Consider the following 22,674-nt stretch of genomic DNA (forward strand, 5'->3'; position numbering starts at 1 on the left):
ACTAGAGGCACTTGCAGTGAGGACATGACTGTTCCCAAACAAAAGAAAATAAGTATATGCTAAACATAAGTTTAGAGAGGAAGTGAAATAACCAACTGCCAGAGGCCTGGGAGCAGTAACAACCTCCCTTACGACCAGCACTTAAATAGCAAGGCTGCAGGCACAGCCCAGATGTGAAGCGCTACAATTTCAGCAAGCAACAGAAAGCATCTCTTTGGCAGGCTGAAGAATTCTTAGCTACTACAGCAAGTATCAAAATAACCAGTTTATCAGCTACAGGAACTTGAGCACACTGTTAACTGCGAGAAAGTTCACCCCAGGGAAAAAGCGATGGTAACCGGAGAGAACAGGCAGCGCCAAGCTATGGGTCATTTTTTCCACATGTACAGTTGTAACACAATCAACTTTGTGATTATTCAGTTTTGCTAATTAACACCCTACGGAGAGCTTTGATAGCATTAGCAATACTCTTAATGGTTCCGTCACTGACATCCTTTTCCCTCTCTCCCCGACCCCAGCCTGGGCCTTATCTTAAGGAGCATTACATCATCTACTGCACCAAGGCCTCCTTGTAACAGACACTATTATGCAACTGAAGTGCCTCCATTTGGATTTTGGCGTTATTTTGGATTTCGGTGTTGAATAGGCGGCTTGTTTAAATTCTCAGCATGAACAGCAGCATTTTACAGCCTGAAAAGGGTGTCCGTGCACAGGCACCAACACTGGCATAAAAACTTGTCTGAATGTGTTATACATTTGTGAAACATCCATTCCCCACATTCCCCTTTCCCCTCGTCCAGGAATAAGTCCCGCATTGTTAGGACTGATTAGCAATATCTTTCATCCCTAATTTCACACCACAAAGGGCTTTCATGCATATGCACGTGTGGCACCACTCTGAGCCATATCAGCCACAAAAAGCATTTAGTACTGACCGAGGAAATCGAAATCTGAGGATGCAGCTCCAGTTTAAGTGAGGGTGAAAGGGACTGTCAGCTCTTCCCCTGGCTGGTTTCAACGCTGCTCTTACCATTGACCAAAAAACGCTCATTTTTTAAAATAACAACTAAAAAGAGGTCTGGCACACATTATGTCTGCTGAAGCAAGCAACCTGATGACCATGTGAAAGCACAAATGATTGTAAACGTTACCCTCATACCCCAAGTGCTCAGAGAAGGGAATGGTACAAGTGTCATGACCGAGTTACACCAACTGCTGTGTCCATGGATTGCACGCTAACCTACTTTTCTTTTCTTGCAAGAGAATAGCCTTGCAGCCTTAGCACACAAATGACTACTTTGCAAAAAACGTGCACATTTGCAGCTTACCAAACCCTAAAGCTCACAATTACAAGATCAAACTTAGAGTGGCTCATTACCCAGAAATCTTAAAAAAAAAAAAAAGGTCTGAAATGAAAGCCTTTTGCAACATGAAAGTGCTCTGTGGTTTGCTCTTTCCTAGTTTATCTAATATGAAAAAAATAAAAAAAGAAATTGCATCAGCATGGCTCTGCCCCACAGCTTCTGTTCACTAGATACCTGCAGACCCTGTCACCATGCAATAAAAGTAATTCCTGGTCTGAGGATAAATGTAACCAATTTCTAGTTTTTCACCACTGCAACAGAACCAACAGTCTCAGTCACCCCTTGAAGTGGAGGAAAAGGGAGGATTTCCAACAGTGAGGACTTTTTTCTCTTTTTTTTAGACTGTCATATGAGTGCATCCCCAGGACTAAAAGGCCTGCATGAACTTGATCCTCCTTGATTTTAGCTCACCTGTCTTGTTAATCATCGTAGTCAGCTGAAACAAAGAACTGGTAGGATGACACACCCTGAAAGTACAAACAGGCTGGCAAAGAGAGAAGCAAGGTTACTGGGTTCTGTTTTTATTATCATCATCATCATCATCATTATTATTATTATTATTATTATTAAAAATAACTCTCCAGGATACATCAATGTATCCCTGAGCATTCTTAGTCTTATTCAGGTCTTAAAAGTGAGAATTAAGGTTCAGTACAGAAGATAATCCTGATATATTCCAAAGTTACTCAAGTGTCGCCTGAACCTTACAGCAAATAAATTCCCAGACATCACGTCCCTTCCCCCAGCTATGGGAATCACATTCAGTTGAAAACAAGCCAAGTTCTCCTTCCCACTCAAGGGGAATGGGAAGTCTCACCATAACTGGTAAAAAGTTTACTACTGAAAGATTTAACAGAAACAAGAAGAGAATTGACAGTCACTGAGAGGTTAATGCAGACGAGATGCTGACTCCCCTCCACTCCAAGAAAATTAAGGGTGAGCACTATCTTACTCACTGCTTGCTTTCAGCCACCCAAGCGTATCCAGTTGACATCAAAGAATATAAAAGTGTGACTTCAGGAGAAGCCTTGGCCATCACTGCTTAGCATTCAGCACCCCAATCCTTAAAGCAGGTACAGGACTGTCCCTGAGAGGAGTCACACCAAGGTGACCAGGCAAGCTCTGCCACAGCACAGTCCTATTGCATCAACACAAACAGCACCAACCATCAACTCTGGACTTCACCCCTTCCATCAACAAGTGTGCTGGTGGGGGGAAGGGGTATAAAATTAGCCTTGTCCTAGAAGAACAAGGAGGAAAAAAAAGAAAAAATGGAAAAAAAGAGAGAAACTCAAGGGATTGGAAGGCACTCGTCCCTCCAACTGTCTGTTCTGAAGTCACATATGTCAGGAAATCTGATGTGACAAAGGTTCAAAACTTACATCTCACTATCAATGGACAGATTTTTGTTTACAAGTTCAAAAATAAACCTAATCCCAAAATAAAAGTAAGATATCAAGAAGACTTGTAGCACAGCTCCTTAATCCACATTCAAAGCCTTGGGATTAAGTCAGAGAAAGCACCTGACTTCCTACCCTTAATCTCCAGAGTCATGCCTAATGGGATATGTTCTTCTGGGTGAGAATTTCTCATCTCACTTTCCCTAATAATGAAAAATAAGGAGCACTAAAAATCCACATCCACATCTGCTTTAAGCAGTGCTTGTTTTATTAGATCAACATTTAAACAAAGGTGCTTTGTTAACCTGAAGAGCGCAGATGTTCCTGTGCTCAAAAAGGCATTAAGAATTGAGAGAAAGAAAAAAAAAGAAAAAAAAAAAAGAGGAGATGGTAAAACTGAACTGATTTTGACTAGCCCTTTCTCCCGAATGCCAGTGATCACGTTTTTGCAGACCAGGAGACATATGGTGTTACATTCATATAAAAAAAAAAAAAAAAAAAAAAAAAAAAAAGAGGATTTTTCAAGAGGATAGATGTCTTGGTGCAGAAGTACCAAGGTGCCAGTGGCTGGCCACCACAACCAGAAGAATGTTTTAAATTCTGGTTCTCCTCTTCCAGCTAAGAGCAGCACGATACCTTCCATGGTACCTTCAGAGCAAGCTGCATAAAGTTCTCTTAAGACTGGGAAGCTCACGGGGCTGGGCAGCAGCATCTTCTCTGTGTAGGATTAATACTTTTAGGACCCTGCCCAGATGAAGCAAGCATGGCTTACACTTTTGCACACTCACTTGCACCTCCTTCCCTCCAACCCCCACAAGGTGTTTCACATTTTTCCAAGACACCTCTCACCCCCCCGTGTGTGCTCTGCTCTGTTCAAACCATACAGTTACTTTTTTTTTGTCTAGAGTAAGGTAATCTACAGTCAGGGTTTCCAGAAACTGTCAGTTCTCAGGAGACCATCTGAAAACGTAGCAGCACAGCATGGGTCAGCAAAACAAAGTAAGGCTGCAGACAGAAAGCTGGCAAAGGTTGATTTTTTTTTTTCCTGTCTGTACACCATATGCTGCTGCATGACTGGATGTACAGTCAACAGAAAACGTTGTATGTCTACCTTTGGTAAAAAACAGCCATCAAAAGTTGTCTTGATTGTACATTTTCAGTTATTCATTGTGCTGCAGTTCCTTAGGAAAGGCTCTTCCAGATAAAACACAGAACAGAGGAGTCAGACCACAGCACCAATTTGCTGATGGTTACTCATGCAGCAGAGACTGACGAGTAAAGGGAAGAGGGGATTTACCATCAGTTCTTAGAAAAATAAAAGTAACTTCAAATTCATTAGAAAACATTGGATTCTACTAACAGGGGTCACTTAACCTTTCTGGAAATACAAGCAAAGTAGTGCTACAGCAGGAGAGCTGATCAGACCTTGGAAATGGTCCATCTATTCTTGAAAGAAAGAAACCTTCAGTCCAACCCCTTTAAGGAAGGCACATTACCCTCTGACTTTGAGCCAACTAGACAAAAACACGTCATCCAACTTGACTAATACACATGTTTCCAATTTACAGAAAGACTCTTGGTTTCAAAATTGAAATAAGACGCCAGTACAGTAGAGGAAGTTCTAAAACAATCTCTATAATCCAAGTTTTTTGGCAGTTTAGGCTCCATCATGTTTCTCCAGCCAAGAAATACTTCCAAAGATGACATTAGCTGTCATGTGCAGGGAAACAGCCTCACAGAGCCAGAAAGTACCTGACAGAATTAATTTCTTGCTGAACCTTTGGCTATGGGTTCAAACACACGTCTTGGATTAGAGTTGGCAAGCCAAAAGAAGGGAAGCATCTCTGGGCTTACACAGCACCTTTCCCTGCTGGATCCCCCCTCAGCACACGTTTGGTAGGAGAAAAAGAATATTACAGGACAAAAGCACTGACAGATGTATGACAAGGAACTCCTGGGTGACAACACGGAACAGACCATCTCAAACCCAAGGACTAGAGCACATCCCTGCTCTTATTGATGCTTCCTTTAGCACGATTCTGCATCTTAATTGGTGTGAATCAATCATCCAGTCACTTTGCAAAGCACACGCTGTTGCCATTACACCTACTAACTGTGCATCTGCAGTTCTGACTCTTACTGAGAAAGCACGAAGTGGTGCAAGGAATGAGTTTCAAAGATGCTGGAGAACTTTGCTTTTTCCAAGCCTGATTCACACACAACCTATGCGTCTACACAGAGTCGTGTCAACATTGCCAGTTTCCAGCAATAAGCAAAGAGGTGAAATTCAAGTCAAGGTTCCCTGGCTTAGCTTTCACAGCCTCTTTTCTCCTTCACTGTTCACAGCACACTTCTCAGCACACAGAGACTCAAGAGCTAAAGCATTGTGGGCTCCTTTTCTGTCAGTGCCACAGACACCCTGACTCAAGCAGATATTCCATTACCTGTTGTTGTGCTGTATTACCAAAGCTATTCAGCTTTTCTACTTCTTTCCAGCATGTGACCTCCACACAACCTCAAGGCTCTTAACCAACTCTATCCTGAGAAAGAAAGTGAATTCAGCTAAGTCAGTTACAAATACTTACATTACTAAACAGATTAAACCAGTGACATCACCAGTCTCAGGGCCATCTTACTGGGCCAATCAACTGAATTGGAAGTAACTGGACAGTACTGGCAAGATTACCATCATTTGTTCAGCAGCAAAAGGCAGGGACACCAGAACTGGTGCTAGTGTTAGCATGATGCTGTCAGAAGGAAAAGGAGCTCTGCTCCATTTTTACATTCCCTTCACTCCAGAATTTGTGACTCACTACACAATGAAAAGGCTTTGCAGTGCACTGCAGTATGACTCAGATGAGAATACAGCCAGAACAAAGCTGTTCATATCAAGATATTTTCAACCCCAGTGATTCATGGGAGGATTAGGAAAAGAACTGGTCTGATAAGATCCTCTATAGGGAGGGCTATGGAGCAAGTCCTGCAAGCAGCACACGAAGACAGATCTGATAGGACTCACCAGCATGCCAAACCCCCTGGAGAAGAAGGATTACAAACCCAGCTCAATCTACATTGAGGTTCACCTCAGTTCCCCCAGAAAAACAAAAAAACAAACAACTAGTTGTACTGCTGTCCACAGCTTGTCGTGGGGGAAGTGGAGCATCTGAAGGACATCAGTACAGATATACATTTTTAAACAATCTAGTCTGGAGGGGAAGGATCTGTTCTGCTCCTCCACACTCGCACACACTGTTCTAGCCTAATGCAACAAGATATGCTGTGGGAGAAGATAAGAGTAAGTAATACCAAGAGAAAGTGTTTCAGAGCCTGACTCAGGTGTACGCAGCCAAAACCTGCAGCTGCACTGATGTCAGCCCTTGGCAGCAACACCACCCTAAGTATTTCTCACGTTCTCAGACAAAAGGAGGAAGCCCTGGTAGGTTGGTACACAACGGACACAGCTGCCTGGAGAGAGGCTGGTGCACAGGGGGTGTCCCTCCTGCTCCGACCAAGGGGACTACACGGGACAGAACAGCACAAGTAGCCATCAGATCTGCGTCCTGCTAGATATTCCCCATCATCCAGGGTCCCAGAAGACTTGACAAAGAGCTAGACTTCAAAGACTGGCAGTGTGTGCTTATCTACCTGTGCTTCAGAGAGGTTTCAGGGGACAACAGCTCGTCTGCTGCTTCAGTGGAACAGCGGCTTGCACATCACACTAATCCTTGCCAGGTAGAGGTGGAAAGCTGGTTAAATCAGCAGCCTCCTCACCTGCAGGAGCACGTGGCACTGCAACAAGTGACATGACAACAGGCTAATGCAAGGCACTGCATTTCACTTCTGGCTGAAGTGAGATGTTCAGCTGATGCACAAATTCAAAGCCCGTCATCAAAACATGAGTACAAGGAACAGGTAAATGTTTACTAAGAGGTTACAAAATGAAACAATTTTATAAGGAAAGCAATGCTTTCCCTTGGCCATGGGTTGGGAAATCTTTTTCTAGAGAAGCAGTAAAGAATCAGAAAGGATACATTGCTTCCTTCCTCATAACAAATCAGAATGGGAAGGGACACTGAGCCCAGCTGTATGTCTATTTATGGTGACAGTGCAGCTAACCAATGGCTTGAAGTCATGGAGTTTACTAAAAGGTGATCTTTCCTTACTATAGCTGGGGATGCCCTGCCCTTATCCACCCCCATAAACTCCCAGCTAGCATCCCCTACTGACCTCTCCTCAACCTCTGGAGAACTCAAATGCAGTGTGTAGTTTAACAGTTCATACTTAAGAATCAGGGTATCAATCACTAATGGAATACAAAACAAAAATACACACAATTTGTGGCAATGAGACCTACAAAGTAAAGAAAATAAGCAGAATTTAAGATTAAAAATGGACTTCCTTATTTTGAGGATGTATACAATCCCACCTGCTAAATACAAAAGGTTCCTAAAGCTAAGGGGAGACAATGCCAGCACAGGCTGCAAACAGAGCAAGAGATGCATATTCATAACAAAGCTAATAGAAAAAAAGCTAGAACTCAAAACCAAAAGGCCTTCTGAACAATTTAAAGCATGAGAGAGCGTTCAGCATTTCAGTTCCCAGCCCAGGATTAAGTTTCCCTGTTTCACTGCATTAGAATTAATCTGTGTGGCTACGAACTCCAGAGTCAACTCGCAGAGCCACAGCAGCTTCGTTATATAACCACGACACCGATAGCACAGGCTGCATTGCTGGAGCCTGTTTGCTCCCCCTCACCAACACCAAAACCAGCAAAGCTGCCGCTGCTCAAATCATTCTCTTGACGACAGACGCCTCAGTAATCCAGACATTCGAGTTTGGATTTGATAAGACGTTTTCTTGCGAGCTGATGTTAAGACTTAAAAGGCCATCGACTGCTGTGCAAGAAGTCCTTAATATCATCAAGGGAGGGGAGGCAGCTACACAGGAGGAGAACAGCAGAAGGCTTTAAGTGGGAATATGATTACTGTAGAAAAATTATCTGACAAACAAACACAACCCCAGATTGTTGCTGGAATGCTTTCAAGCAATTTAAGTGAAAATCAGTACATCTGCCATCTATTCAAAGGTCAACTACTGCTTGTTTCACGATAACACACTCCCAAGAACATCTTTCCATGAACTCTTAACTTCTGATCTCCAGCTTCTCATATACCTTGTTTTAAAGGCAGTTACCCTCTGAGGTCATGGAAATACAGTTCAGCTGCTGTGCAGCATTACATCTGCATGTGGCCATCTTGAACTCTGCTAACCCAAGGGAACTAAAATTAACAAATTGAAGCCCCAAATACAAAGTTATGTTAAAAGTCCCTTTGATTTACAGGTTTCAAGGTGTTTCTTTGTATCCACCCATCGCTCTTTAAACACATCTCTCGCATTTTGCTCTAGCGTCAGCCCACAGGTCCGTTCATCTGTTCAAAACAAAAAGCCAAAACACACTGATTTCTCAAGCATTTCTAATACCTTCTATTTCCAGGATAAAATGAGAACTGTTTAGATACCTCAGCCTTCCTGCCTGTGTGCATGACAGCAGGCTGCATATATAGGACACTGCAAGTATGTTCAGAAAAGCAAAATGGTGTTTTCAAAACCAGAGAGTGTGGCAAAACGAGGCAGCAGAGCCACTGCAGCTCTGTTCCAAGATGACAGCAGAGATCACAGATGTTGGAGCGCACAGATTCACTCCACAATCATTTTAATTACGTGCCTAGCCAACCAAGCACAGGATACGGGCTAAGCAGCATTAAAAAAAAAAAAAAAAAAAAAAAAAGCGGCACACAAGTATTGTGTGAGCATCCTCCCGTGCACTTGATGCGAATGCCGCTCTCGTGCATTAAGTCATCTGTTTTCCAGCAGGCAGGCAGTCGGTTTTGGGAAGGCACTGCTGGCCTCTCTGCAGGGCTGGTGGCATCAATGAGGATAGTCAGGGCAGCCTGCACAGGGTTATCGCCGGCGATGGGGGTTATGGTCCAGCCAGAGGCACCAGGCCGGGACGGTGCCTTCGCCTGGGCAGCGCTGGGACCCGGCCAGGGCACCCACCAGGGCACCCACCAGGGCACCCACCAGGGCAGCCCCAGCCCCGCTGCCGGGGCCGCTCCGCGATGCGGTTTAGTGGGCACGGTGGCGTTCGGTCAAAGGTTGGGCATGATGACCCTGGAGGTCCATTGCAACCTTAACGATTTTATAATTTCACCTTCTCCCAAGAAGAACTTGGGGTTTCCAGCAGCCTGGCGGGGGTGGGGGGGAGCCCAGGGCTCCTGCTCACCTCGCCGGCAGCGACAACCTCCAGCCGCCAGCAGGGAGACCCCTGCCCCGACCCTGGGCAAGGGGATGGAAGGGGCAGCTCCTGCCTGCCAAAACCTCAGGGACAGGGGGGACACGGCACCCACCGACACCCACGGGCACCCACCCGGGGAGCCCCAGCAGGGGCCGGGCATCCCCCTTTCCTCCTCCTCCTTCTCACCCCCAGGCGGTCCGAGCCCGCTCCGCGCCCGCTGCCCAGCACCCACCTGCTGGTACTCGGCGTCGTGCGGTCGGAAGTCGGCGGCGGTGAGCTCCCAGCGCAGGCTGAGGTGCGGCAGGCGGTGCAGGAGGCTCACCCACCAGGGCGGCGAGTAGCTCACGCCCGCCATGGCCCGGCCGCGCCTCACCCCGACCCGCGGGCCATGGAGCGCCTCCCGCCTCACCGCCGGCCCCGCATGGCCCGGTCACCCCCGCGGCCCCCGCGCTCTCCCGCTCCCTCTTTGTTCGCCCGAGAGGCTCCGCCGCCCGCGCCCGGCACCGCCCGCCCGCTCCCATTGGAGCCGCCGCCGCCGCCGCCCCGCCCCGGCCCGGCCCCCGCGCTGGCATCGCTGCCCCTGTCCCTGCCCCGCACACGGCGCTCCCCGCAAATATCCCACAGACATCCCGCGAACACCGATTAATGTTCTGCTGCGACGCGGTTCGCACGACCCAGAACCAGCCAGGTTGCAAAAGACCTCTGAGATCATCCAACCTCTGACCCAACACCACCTTGTCTGCTAGACCATGGCACCAAGTGCCACATCCAATCTCTTCTTAAACTCCTCCATAAATAGTAATCTCTTCTGAAATACCTCCAGAAATACTCTGTTCAAGTGATTATTTTGTTATGGTGGTGGTGCTGGGTTGACAGCTGGACTTGGTGATCTTAGAGGTCTTTTCCAACTTAATGCTTCTACGATCCCATGAACATGGCACCTGGCACTGACTCTGGTTCACCTTCCACTCTTCCCTTTGCGGGCAAAGGTTTGGCCTCACCCAAACCCTGACCCACAGCCAGTGCATTGCTTCATCAACTCCAACGGACCCGGGGCTGTCAGCTTGTGTTGATGACATCATAAATCAGAGCCTTGAATCAAACACCTGAATGTTTCAGCAATGACAGCATCCAACTGCACAACACCTGGGAGCTGTGCACAACATAACAGCGTGTGCTGGGCTCCCCACAGAGCCACTCACACACCACTTTCCCAGGGATTATACTCCAACCCAGTGGAAAAGGCTTTTCATTTCTTTCTAAACAGAACATAACCAAACTATTTTTAGTCTTAAAGGTAAAAAATATGAGCATATCCTCTCTGGGACTTCTCAGAACCAAGTGAGTATATAAATACTCTGTACAACACTAGGATAGCATGGTGGAATAGAAAAGATAATGCTGAGCAGCAGCAATCCCAAATTTATTCACTTCATTACAAAGATCGTGCTGTTCCTGTTACAACTGAAATGTACACAAATATTTGCTGTTTTCTTTTTAAAGGAATAGACCAAACAATTTCATTCTTGTTGTATGTAGTGTAGTCCAGCATTAATGCAGGAGTTCCTAAACTTGGCCAGGCTATTCAGACCATCTTCTGGGCCTTTGTTCTCTCCACCCCAGTCTCCCCCTCCCAGCCCTGCAGCAGCACACCTCACCCACTGCTGACTGCTCAGAGCACTGTGTTTAAATATCACTCAACAGAATTTGGAGCTGGAAAAGGAAAAAGGACTATCCAGTCCTCCAACAGACTTCAGGCAAATGTCTCATAGGTCTTACAGGCCTGAGAAACCCTCATCTGTTTAGAATTAGAAACCATTATGGCCCATGAAAATATGGGAGTGCTGTGTATCCAAAAAAAAAAAAAAAGAAAAAAGGAAAAAGGGTAATACCAACTGATTTTTTTCTCCTAAATGGCAGCAGGTCAGGACATATCATGGAGACATCTCCTTTGCAAGTATGATTTTATTACTTTTCCCAAGCGCAGCCAGGATTTCATACTTCATGTTGTCCCGACTGATGCGTTTCATAAATAAGGAGAGCAAAAAACGCCAAAATAGGCTATTTAACACCTTAGGAGACCAAATAAACATATTTCTGCTGATGTTCTGAAATATAACATCAACTTTAATAGCTTTTGACTGGGACGGGATTTTCGTATGAGTATTATCAGCATAGCTAAAAGGAAATCTTATCACTCCCAAATAGCATTAAGGCACACGTCAGAGGGTTCACACCACGCAGGGTGAGCCCAAGTACAAGATATACGAGGGTACAAGATACAAGACCTCAACTCCCCTCCAGCTTTCTCCAAGAAAAGGGTTTATTTTCTGCAAAAGGACAGCTCAACATCAGCTAATTTAGTTTTCTTCCCTGTTATTTTAATTTTTTTTTCTCACAACGCCAGCGAGGATGAAGAAGGAATTATTTTAAAGGCCAGTGATCCAATGTATTTCACCTCCAGTTCTAAAATCCCAAAGACAAGGAGCGGAGAGACCTCGCTGGGAGTGAGAGATCTCTGCATAAGCCACTTATGGCACAGAGTTTATGCAATTTGGCGCTAAAACACCCAGGGCTGGGATCTGTCCTGCAGATGTTACTGCTGCCTCTGGAATGACACAAAACCCCCACTGGGCTGCAAGGCCAAGTACCTTCGTCAGCAAATGATGGACAAGGAATAGAAGCAGATGCAGCAAACACTCCACACCGAGATCCTGTTCGATGGAGTTGATGTAAATCAAACCAAATGAAATGTTTTGGAACAGACGAGAGAAAAAGCTGGATGCTGTTACGTGGGGGTGCGACACCAGCGTGTCAGACCCAGTTTGAGGCACCATAATGGGGACAGGGGTAAGTGGGAAAGGGAGCAGCTCAGCAGTGCTGGTGTTCATGCCTCTCCCTCGGCCTTTTGCTGCGGAGACAACTGGATTAAATTATAGTAGAATGAGCATTTGGGATTATGGAGAAACAGAGGCATCAACAGTTTTCATTTCTCCACCACAATTATTTATAATGATATGGGGAAAAGAAGAGTAAAATGGATTCAGCAAAATAGGAATGAGAGACAAACCACAAGATCCAGCACCAACCATACTTTCCATTGCAAGGCACTTCAGCCTGTTGTACCACCTCCAGAAGCAATGTTTGCAATCCTGGGATGTCTAGCATTTGATTCAATTCAGGTGATTCTTAATTACATGACAACAAGAGAGTTATCAGGGTTCTCATGTTTAGATTATAGCAGCCTTTTTCCCTTCCCACACAAATAGGTTCACTCTGTTTCGCCAAAGCAAAATGAACAAAACATGACATTGCTGTGACATCCCAGGAACAAAATCTAACAGTAAATCACCCTTGCATGGAAAGCTGTTCTACAGTCAACCAAAGCAGACTGCAAATGTCAGCTTGTTCACCGGTAATCCTGCTGAAAAGTAACCCAAAGAGCTGTATTAGCATTCACTAAATTGCTCTGACAGTGGCTTTGCTAAAGAATCACTGGACAAAATGGGCAAACATGAAATACTCCAAATTAAAGAAAACGAAGATAAACCAGACTGGTTTAAACCTCCAAAATAAGGCAGCCAGCACTGTTCTCCATCCTCGTGAGGCCATCGAGCAGTCTGCAGAAGCACTCCTAGAAATGTAGCATTTTTCACTCTTCACAAGCTTCTTTCTACTGCAGACATCCCTACTGCTGATGTGATGCTGGCAATGAGAGCACTTTTTGAAACAGCAATCCCATATCCTCAGCTTTTGTTATTCACTCTGAAATTAAATAATTCAGCTTTCAATATACTGTGGAGTGAGGAGTCCTCCCAACTGTCAGACCTAATACGTGCTACAAAAGGTTTTAGCCAAAATACAGATCCAAAAAAAACCCAAAAAAGGCAAATTTGAACTCCGAGTCCCAGCAGATGGGTGAGTTACCCTCTTGAGACAGGGACTAAATTATGGACAGTCAGAGGGAGGTCAGTGAGACGATCATGTCTCTGCACTCAGCTGCCACTGTTAGGCAACACCTCTGGCTCTGCCACTCCACAAACTCTGCCCTTACATCAAGCTGTGCCTCCTTCCCGCTGAGCTGGACTGTGCCTCCATTAAAATTACCCTTCCTCTCCTCCCAGGGCTTCCTCTGTAATTTTCTGCTCAAAGTCAAAGGAAATAACAAAGCCAGGGCTGCTCTCCAGCCTCCCCCAGTTATTGCTGCCCCCTCCACAGCAGCTCAGTCCTCAGCCTCCCCTCTTCCCAGCAAAGCCACGTTGCCAGGGATCTTCCCAGCTGACTTCTCCTCCCAGCTTGAAGGATTTCCCCTGAGTGAAGGCATCTGCTGGCAGGAACATTCGGGTCTTCATTACTTTCCTCTGACATCCTCCCAGGGACTTTTAGGTTTGCACAAAGAATAGCCACTACCAGGGCCAGCATAAAACACTGTAAGCAAACTCAAAAACGGCACAAGAAAAGGTTAATTCTCTCATTTCCAGTCCTGAGGCAATATTCTCTCTCTCTCATGTTCTACCAGTCTTTTTAAACTCTGTGAATTCCAGGGAAATGGGTGGAAGATGTGGAAATCCTATTGCAAAAGCACCTGCCCGCTCCTTTCCCCAGAGAGCCACACAGAACATTCTATTATTTAGTTAATTGCAAAGAAACAATTACAAAGGAACTTGGCAAACTCTCTCTAATCACAGCAAGACCTATTTGCAGTCCAGTAAGTTCAGCAAATTAGCAAATAAGTGAATACAAAAAGGAAAGAGTCATACAGCTTAAATTCGACTTTGTTGGTTTGTTTTGTCACTCATAGTTTCTGTTTAATTATTTAAGGTATTTCTTCATAACATTCTGGTACACTTTGTATAATAATGAAGGTTTACTAGCATGGAAATGCAATATGTGGCTATTAAATATCTGCCGAGAGAGGGAAGAAAACTGCCAATTCTGTGAGTAAATTATAGAGAGCCTGCTCAGGAAAAATTTCCAGGTTAGATAAATAGAAGGTTCTGCCACAATTTGTGTAAGATCCAAATAAGGATTATTGCTAGATAATGGCAATGCTAAGCAATGTTTGTGCACAGTGTTGTACTACAGGCATTCATGGACAATCCCATTTATTAAGAGCTATTCTAATTTTCCACACATATACCTAGAGGCCATTCAAACACAGTCTTTTTAAAACCAGCACTGTAACCAAGTGACAGATTTTACAGTATCTCATCCCTGAAGTCATATTGCAGAAAAAACCTTCAAGCTCTGTTACATTAGTGAAGCAGAGATGACGGGCTGAGGAAGGGAGAGGAGTGAGATCCAGGTGTGGGATTATCTGGCTGATAGAGAGGGGAGTAAGCAGCCCTTGACAATGGACATGATGTCCCTCCTGGTTCTCCCCAGACCATTTTGAGCATCAAGATTTTATGACACATCTGTTCACACTACCAACAATAGAAGCCCTACAAGGGCTTATGTGGTACCTGGCACAACGTGTCTGTGAGGCGTGTTGGCAAAATCCTCCCAAATAGAAGGGGAGCTGTTACAGTCTGAGCAACACCTTGGCAGAGGAAGGTTGTTTATACACAGCTCTAGTGAGGGGAACAACACAAATGCTGTCCTGGAGACCAGTGGGAATCCACACACTTTGATTTGAAAAAGGCGATTGGGAAATTGGGAAAGACAGGCTGTGAGAGGGGCAAGGGGAGCAACTTAACCAGTGGACTACAACAGAGTGTAATTAGTAAGAACACAGCAACACTCACCATTCAAGGCTATTCCTTTGTGCACAGCAAGGACAGAACAAGTGCTAAAAGCCATATATAACCAAGAGCCACGTGCCTTACACACACCTGTAAACAGGGCAAACATCTGGAAGGTGATGTCAGGTGCTGTCTCTACCAGCAGAGAAACACTTCAGCAAACATTAGAAGGAAACATCAGAGGAACCGATGCAGCACCTGACCACCAACCACACCTGAAAACCCTCCCACCAATAACCCGGAGTTTAACATGGAAATGTTGCTCTTTGCAGGTCTCAATGATGCCCATCAAATGAAACCTTTTTTCCCCTCTTTAAAAGTTCATATGGGAAAGCAATTCATCAGCTGACAAACCTTCCATAAACAGATGCTGCAGAGCTTGCAAGAGTCAAGGGCATTCTGACTTCAGATGAAGACAAATTATGATTTAATACAACTACAAACATTTAATTGCTTTCAACTGAATTCAAGGCTAGTCTGCTCCAGGAAATAGTATCAAAACTTTTCCATTCATGCCTCATGGATTACCTCCAGTGTTTAGGATTTAAAACCAAAATTGGTCTTAAGAAATCCAGAGAATATGTCAGTAGAGCAGAGAAGGAAGAATAAAAAAGTGAAATTAGTTAACATATTCATCAAACACAGACTATTTCATCTTGTACTCTTACAGCTGTTTTAGTCCTGCAACAAGGACTCTGCTTGACAGGAAGGTGACTGCAGGATTCCCATGTCTCGGCAGCAGTTAAAGGGATATTCTATGTCCACAGAGCAGCATAAGGCTTGTTTTTCCTGGGAGTCCCTGAAGGCTTTCTCAGTGGACCTGGAAAGGAATGCATGTGTCCTAGTTCCTTCCAGAGCTTCATAAACAGCAACAGTAACTGAGGTTAGGGGATACACTCTGAGCAAACTGGAGAGTTGAAACCTGTAGACTCCTGCTCTCCCACAGCTGCTGGCAGACCAGTTTGTCCCAGTCCTGTGCCTCTCTACAGCACAACTGAACCTCTGTGCCCCTGGTGAGTTCCAACACTGATCATCCCTATAATACACCAGACGGCAAGACTGAAAGCAAAAGTCCATCAGCTCTTTCAGTTCCACCAGGCTTTGGTCAGGAACCCCGTTCACTCCTGATGGGACAACCTTAAGCATGTACTGAAGCAGAAATTCCACACCCTGCATGTTTCTGAGTTACCTTGTTACTATAAGCTCAGGAAAACAGTCAGGGATAAAAGGTCAATCCAGGTGCAAAGTGAAAGCAGGAACACCCGGCAGAGGCCAGAGGGGCAATGCAAACACAGCAACGGCAGCACAAACACATCACCTGTTCATATACAAACTTTATTTCAAAATTCAACAATCAGGAGTAAACATATTGCAATTGTGTTAGCTTTTCAAGGATCCCAAAATAAGTTACATAAAATACTTGCACAGTTCTGAATATTAAAAAGATCATAAAAATTAATGGTGCTCTCATATGCCAAGATTACTCCTTTTCCATTTTGACTACATTAAAAGTTGCCTGTGCAGGGATTATTTTTATAGCTATGCAAAAAACCATAGTTTTCATGTCTGGATGCCTCAGTAAAGATTTACAGGCAAAGGCACTTAAGGGCAAAAAGAGATCAAGAGAGATAATGTCCCATTAAAGTCCAATCTCTGTACGCACACACAGTCTCTAACTAAACACTGCAAAAGATTTTAAGTTGGAAACATTATTCCATATCAACAGAATGGAAAGTGTGCTTTTAGATTACATAGGCTACAGTGGAATTTAATTTTAATTCAAGACCTTGATGTCCCCACAAGGTTTCCAGGGCTTTCTACAGAAAACTTACTTTTCAGAAACAGCCTGTTTGTATTGGGTTTATTTTGACAGGTTTGAGCCACACTGATTTTCACTGTCCTCAGCTCCCTGTTGAGGAAAAATGCCATTTATTCAAATAATTTTTTCTTCCATCGTTGTTCCACACTTCTTCCCACAGGTGCTGGCATTCAGATAACCACAGAACAAAACCTTGTGTCCACCACTGTTCCCTTCAACACACTCCATTCCAGTGCACAACACAACCATGTTAAAGGCTACTGACACTGTGGAGGTTTCTCTTCCTACTGTTCCACACCAAACTCATTGTGCAGTGAGCAAGTTCTCCTCCAAACCAAAATATTAGTTTGAAACCCATCTCAAGTAAAGTATCAGATTTTTGATACCTAGGAAATAGCAGTCTCAAATTTAGAAAGCTCTAGACATATTTTCACCCCTTCCAGAAAATGTTTCATCCTTTTCACCCCGATTCTGTGCCTTTGGGTCATCCCAAGATACCAGCTCCCCTTTATGCCAGAAGTTGTCTGTTGACAGCTCTACTGCTGGTCACAGGCTCAGGTAAAACAAATCTTCCTGCTCTGTATCAACTTCCTAATGCTTTCATATTGGTCATTACAGCACAGTAAAGTAAAAGAATGCCATCTTTATTATATTTGCTGTCTCAGTATTTCCTTATAGGATAACAGCTAGGTAGGTATTTGATATCAGTCTGGGTCCTGACACTACATACCCTTCCCTTAATGTGTCAGTCCTCAGCTCTAGTTACTCTCTCTGGAGAGATCCATGACAGAGCCCCAGTTACAGACTTGAAATATTATACACAGGCAACTCAGTACAGCTCTGCTTCCATTTAGCAAAATGACCCTTCTTCTTAACATGACTTCCAGAAACAGAGGGAAGCAGGTCTCAGCTTCTACCAAGAGGATTCTATCCCTTTTTTATTTTATATATATTTTTTTATCCTTTCTGCAGATGACAGTCATGTGACCAAAGTACAGCCAGGAAAAATTTACCCATTGGGAGTGCAAATGACATTCTTCAGGCTGCTTTGGGTATGGAGAGCTCCCAGAACTGCCTTTGGAAATAGTACAGGCAGCATTTCCACCGATGGGATTAAATGAAATCAGCTGCATTGTGCTGCAGCCATCCAGTTTCCTCTTTGGCTGCAAGTACTGGCACAAACTCTGATAAGCCTCAGATAGTGCTTCACTGAAATCACAGAACTGAGACAGCCCTGACTTATTGGTATTCTGCAAAACAGTGGTGACTGATTTTTAATTTAAAAAAGAGAAGGTGATAAAAATCTTATATTTAAGAGTGTGCTTTCTGTTTACAGGAGACTTTATTACTCTTTGGTGACAAAGCAACCATTAGGGTTTCCAGCAAACCTTCACTGTGTGCATGTAAAATTAAATTCTCCTTTCAATAAATATCACGATTAAAAAAACCCACACAAGCATTTTAATGCTTTTGAAGGGTGTTGGTGTGACAGTAGGAATTCTCCAGTCAAAAAGTACAGTCTGCACAGAAGATCTGGAAAGACCCCTCTGATTATATTCTCCACAGCCAGGTCTTTGGTCTTTCCATGGACAATGTTATTGTCAGTGCTGTTTCTGGATGCAGTCTTAATTTCTTAATCCAACCTACCACTTCTGTTCCCAAACCAAACTGCATGGATTAGGTTTTGTTTATTATACTCATCCTAATCCACAATGCACAGAATTAAGTAGGCAGTGCCCATGTTCTCCAGCACCAGCCTGGCAGAGACAGATATGGGTGGATATGTGATCCCTCTCCCAGATTCTGACTGGACCCACTGTGCAGGTGTGCACAGGCAAAGGTAGTACTGGGAAGAGGTATCAACCACAGCAAAGCAACATCAGACTTAAAACCTTAGTGCTCCTCCCCTCAGTGCATCAGCACTGCAGTCAGGTGAACATTTCAGACAGTCCTACCTCCTATGTCAGATGTTTTCACATCTCAGAGATGAGTCTGTATAATGAACTCAAATTTGTGATCTGTAAGCAGAAAGCAGTCACAAGGGTATCCTTCACAGAACACTCCTGCCACTACACACCTGCCCTGACAAATCCAAAAATCTGATTATGTGATCAGACATTTCAAATACAAAACATTCTATACACATCATCGCAAGCACACGTGGAAAAAGCAATAAATAAGGAAAGCCAGCTGATACGGTAGGCCTAGAATGGCCCTATGACAGAAGAATGGCTTACAAGGTCTGTAAATGTTCAGTATAAAAATAAACAAAAAAAGATACAAAATATGACAAGTAAAATTTTTAAATAGGGAGGCCCAGGTAACAAATACCAGCTGTATCCTTCCACATACACAGGCTGAAAATCGGAGTCACGTCATTAACCGCTTTCTGATTACATAAATTATATTTTTAGTTGATCTGAAACAAAACTTTGTTTGACATGGAATAGCTTAAGGCTTTATTGCTTTCACTTGAATTTGTCAACTGAATTTACAATCCTCATTGTGAAACAAAAGATTAAAGTGTTTTGGTTGAGTTTTTAAATCCAAACTCTCTGTGCGCCAGGGTAAGGTTAACAGTCAGTCAGTGGCTTTTAGCCATGAAGTCTGCAGAGATGCCATATGAAAGAATGGCTGAAATAATGTCAACTGCCATTAAAAAGGGGCTGCTATTCCTCCTCTCTTCATCTTTGACATGCCTGATCTTGGTACAAATAGTTTTGTTCGTGAATCCAATAATTCAAGATCACCAGAGCCTGTCACCAAAACTTAAAAGTGGCTGTAGCTTTTCTTCATCTGCAACAAAGGAGACACAATAACAACATCATCCGAGTCGTCTGAGTGAGCTTCATCCCCGGGCAGGGCGGGAGCAGGATGGGACGGCCCCTCAGAAGACCTGGCTGAAATGATCCCAGAGGAAACAAGGTCATCAATAAACAACATTGACAAAAACAAGCCCTTCTGAGAAGTGTGATATTCTCCGAGTCACTGAGTTTCCAGACCTACCCACAGGTATGGATAAGCCTGATCTATCTGTTTGTGCAGAGCTGCTCCTGCTCTCCTTAGTGAACCAGCCGTGCATGGCCAGTGTTGAGCTGACAGACCGACCACACCTCATTTGTCTTACTGCCTTTAAATCTCTGCAGGTGGTTACACACCACCAAGTAAAGCAATTTGATACTGAAGCCATCGCAGGTCATAAAACCAAATATTTATTACACGCCCAGAAAAGGAAAAACTGACCCAAGCTTAAACTATGCAGAAAGGTAACAATGAGAATACAGATGGAGCAAAGGGAAATGGACACAAAGAGAGATAGAAGCTCTCAGCCACTGTCTTTCATCCTTATACCTGTAAAATACCAAAAATATTATTCACCAGCTGCACTACTGTAATGACAATGAAACAGTGGCCACATCATGGGGTTTGTTTTTCTTTATTTTTTTTTAATTTTCCTTCTTTGCCATTTTTCTGGATGTGTGTTTCTATGTGTCTCATCCATTCCAACGTGTGAAAAAATATTCAGGGCATGAACAGATAGATCCCTAATGATTGCAGTAAACACTGGAAAACCAGAGGGATAAAATGAACCCATACAAAGTCCCTAACACCTGAAGAGTAGAACCAGCAGCTTGCCCTCTACAAGAGATCTATGAACTAAATGATGACTGCTATTAATACCTTCCAGCACAATATCCTCCCCTCAGCTATTAATACCTCCTAGCACAATATTTTCCCCTCAGCTCCACTTTTCAGTTTCAAATATAAATTATCTGAATAGACTCTCCCAGAGAAGAAAACTAATCAAGACAACCTGTGGTAGAAGGGGAAGCAGGCAAGAGGCCATACACTGAGATTCTGACCTGAAATGAAGGGCACACAGAGAATATTACCTGAGGAGAACACACAAGCCACAGGTCTTGTAGTGAAATAAGAGGTTCCTGACACTGGAAAAAATCTCCTGGTATGGAAGAACAAGCATAAAAACTGGAATATGAAATAAAGAAAGGGGACCACAACTGGCCCAGAAATAGAAAAAGAGTGACAGACAGAGAGCCTGTGAATGGCAAGGAGGAATGAAGACAGGCCATTACATTGACCTCAGCCTACAGAAGCAAAGAAACACATGACTTTCTAGTTAAGTGAAATTCTTCTTTGCATCAGTCAACAAATAATGTCAGAATTTTTCAGGAAGGTTTATGAGACAGTAGCTCTGGTGATACAGAGGAACAAAGGGAACTTCCAGAAGCAGGCATGGTAACTAGAAGCAGCAACTCCAACAATAAACATATTATACATGAAATAGTTTAATATTATCCAACCATTCTTGATTATATCCTGCTCTTGATGTCTGAGATTCTTGTCCTCATCTTCAATTTAATATACTTCAGAGACAACTTTATCTTTGTGCTTGTGAAGGTTAAGCACTGATTAGAGTTAAGGGTTGTATGTAAATTCATTATGATTTCAAGAAAGCCTCAAATGAAGTTAACAGTCGTAGCCAGAGTGGCCAGTAATAAGCAGAGAGAAATTCTGCCCTTAATCGAGATTGCTGTGCATGTACAGAACATATTCTTCCTTCCTGACACTCCCCTGACAGAATGAAACAAAACACCACATTTTGCAGACTGAATAGTTAATATCTGTTCCATTTCATGGGAAACAGCAGACATGGCTTTATAAAATCTCCAAGTACTGTTCACATTCTGAAGACAAGCAAAGCAGCACTGAATGCTACACCAGATTTTTTTAATTATTTTTTTTTTTTAGAAAATACAGAGACATCTAACCTGATGCAAACAATGAATCCAAAGTCTGCAATGCTAGACAAGGATTATATACATTCATTCTAGCAGGTACAAAAGGTTTTTTAAAACACATTTTTATCTTCCCCATTCCTCTCAAAATAGTGCTGGAAGGGTAGTGAAGTGAAATGACTTATTGCAATATATACACTGACTGGAAGCTTAAGATCATTGTAAGACCTAGAGGTCACAAAATGAAAGTTTGGACTTGGGACAAATGAAGTAAGAGCCTGTCCAGTTGCATGATTAAAAGCTAAAAGAATCTGATTGCTTTAAATCACTCAGCTGCTCAACAAGCTCCTTGTCTCAAGTAGTTTCCAAGCTGCAGGATGACCATGGAAATCCCAATTCAGCATCAAAACCCAGTCATGAGCTCAGAATGGCAGAGGTGGACTTTTGGTTAACTTTAGTTTAAGCTACATGAATTGACATGGCAAACAACCAGACAGATCACCAAGGGGTCACATTTCTTCAGAAAGGTGGCATTTACATCAGAATGCTCTCCTTCCTAATTTCTCATTTGGGACAGTTTGGTTAAACACTCCAATACACCATATATTATGGACCTAATAATTCAGAGAGCTTAGTGTCAGGCAGTCTTTGGGCACTTGTGCAGCTACAGAAGCATATACCCAGTATGCCTCTCCATAAGCCACCTGGATACATTCTATCCTCATCCCAGACACTTTGAAAAGGTCTCCCATATTCCTAAAACCAGCAGCAAATTTACCCTGCTTTGCTCCCAATCTCTCCTTTTTGATATTCACCAGTAAAGGACCGCAAGGAAGAAAGTCTGAAAGTTCATGATTTCCTCTCTATCACTTTTAGTATAAACAATTCCAAAACTTCTTCACTCATCAATTTGTCATCATAATCTGCAATAAAACTTAGCTTTGGAGACTTCATAGCCAGACAGTGACTGTGCTCTGTTGGGATTCACATGACCACGTTTCCCAGACAAGCTTCATCTTACACCCTTCTTTGGGTCTTAGAAGCACTAAGCATAATTAAGTGATTCTTCCTCTTTGGGTAGAATTTCACAACTGATTTACTCTAGGTTTACACAGAGCATGCCAATAATGACTACTGCAGTAGAGTTCAGGCAAAACAGGGTGCTGCAGCACTTTTTTTTTCCTGGATACTGTCACTAGACATAATTAAGATCACTCAAAACTCAAACATCTTCAGAAGCAAGCACTACCTACTCCTTCACAAAGTGGAATGTGCCCTGAAAATAGAACACAGTT

At 43.6% G+C, this 22,674-nt stretch overlaps 2 protein-coding genes across 9 annotated transcripts in view; both read right to left on the reverse strand.

Moving 5' to 3' along the window:
• The window catches only part of TTYH3 (tweety family member 3), a 75,647-nt gene extending 66,145 nt beyond the window's left edge, over nt 1–9,502 (reverse strand). The window contains exon 1 of one of the 2 annotated variants that reach the window (XM_027738471.2): nt 9,292–9,498. In XM_027738471.2, the coding sequence (XP_027594272.1) occupies nt 9,292–9,414 (123 nt within the window). In that variant the 5' untranslated portion in view covers nt 9,415–9,498. Of the gene's footprint in view, nt 1–9,291 lie in introns of both variants that reach the window. The other variant, XM_027738470.2, reaches the window with a different exon arrangement.
• Nucleotides 9,503–11,009: 1,507 nt separating this feature from the next.
• The window catches only part of IQCE (IQ motif containing E), a 29,816-nt gene continuing 18,151 nt past the window's right edge, over nt 11,010–22,674 (reverse strand). For 2 of the 7 annotated variants that reach the window (XM_027738477.2, XM_039383658.1), the window contains exon 22: nt 16,118–19,522. In XM_027738477.2, the coding sequence (XP_027594278.1) occupies nt 19,392–19,522 (131 nt within the window). In that variant the 3' untranslated portion in view covers nt 16,118–19,391. Of the gene's footprint in view, nt 15,624–16,117; nt 19,523–22,674 lie in introns of those variants that run through there. The other 5 variants (XR_005564430.1, XR_005564429.1, XM_027738475.2 and 2 more) reach the window with 5 other exon arrangements.

Source organism: Pipra filicauda, unplaced genomic scaffold (genome assembly GCF_003945595.2).
Source record: "Pipra filicauda isolate LSUMZ 115617 unplaced genomic scaffold, ASM394559v2 scaffold31_size4109673_pilon, whole genome shotgun sequence".
Lineage (NCBI taxonomy): Eukaryota > Metazoa > Chordata > Aves > Passeriformes > Pipridae > Pipra > Pipra filicauda.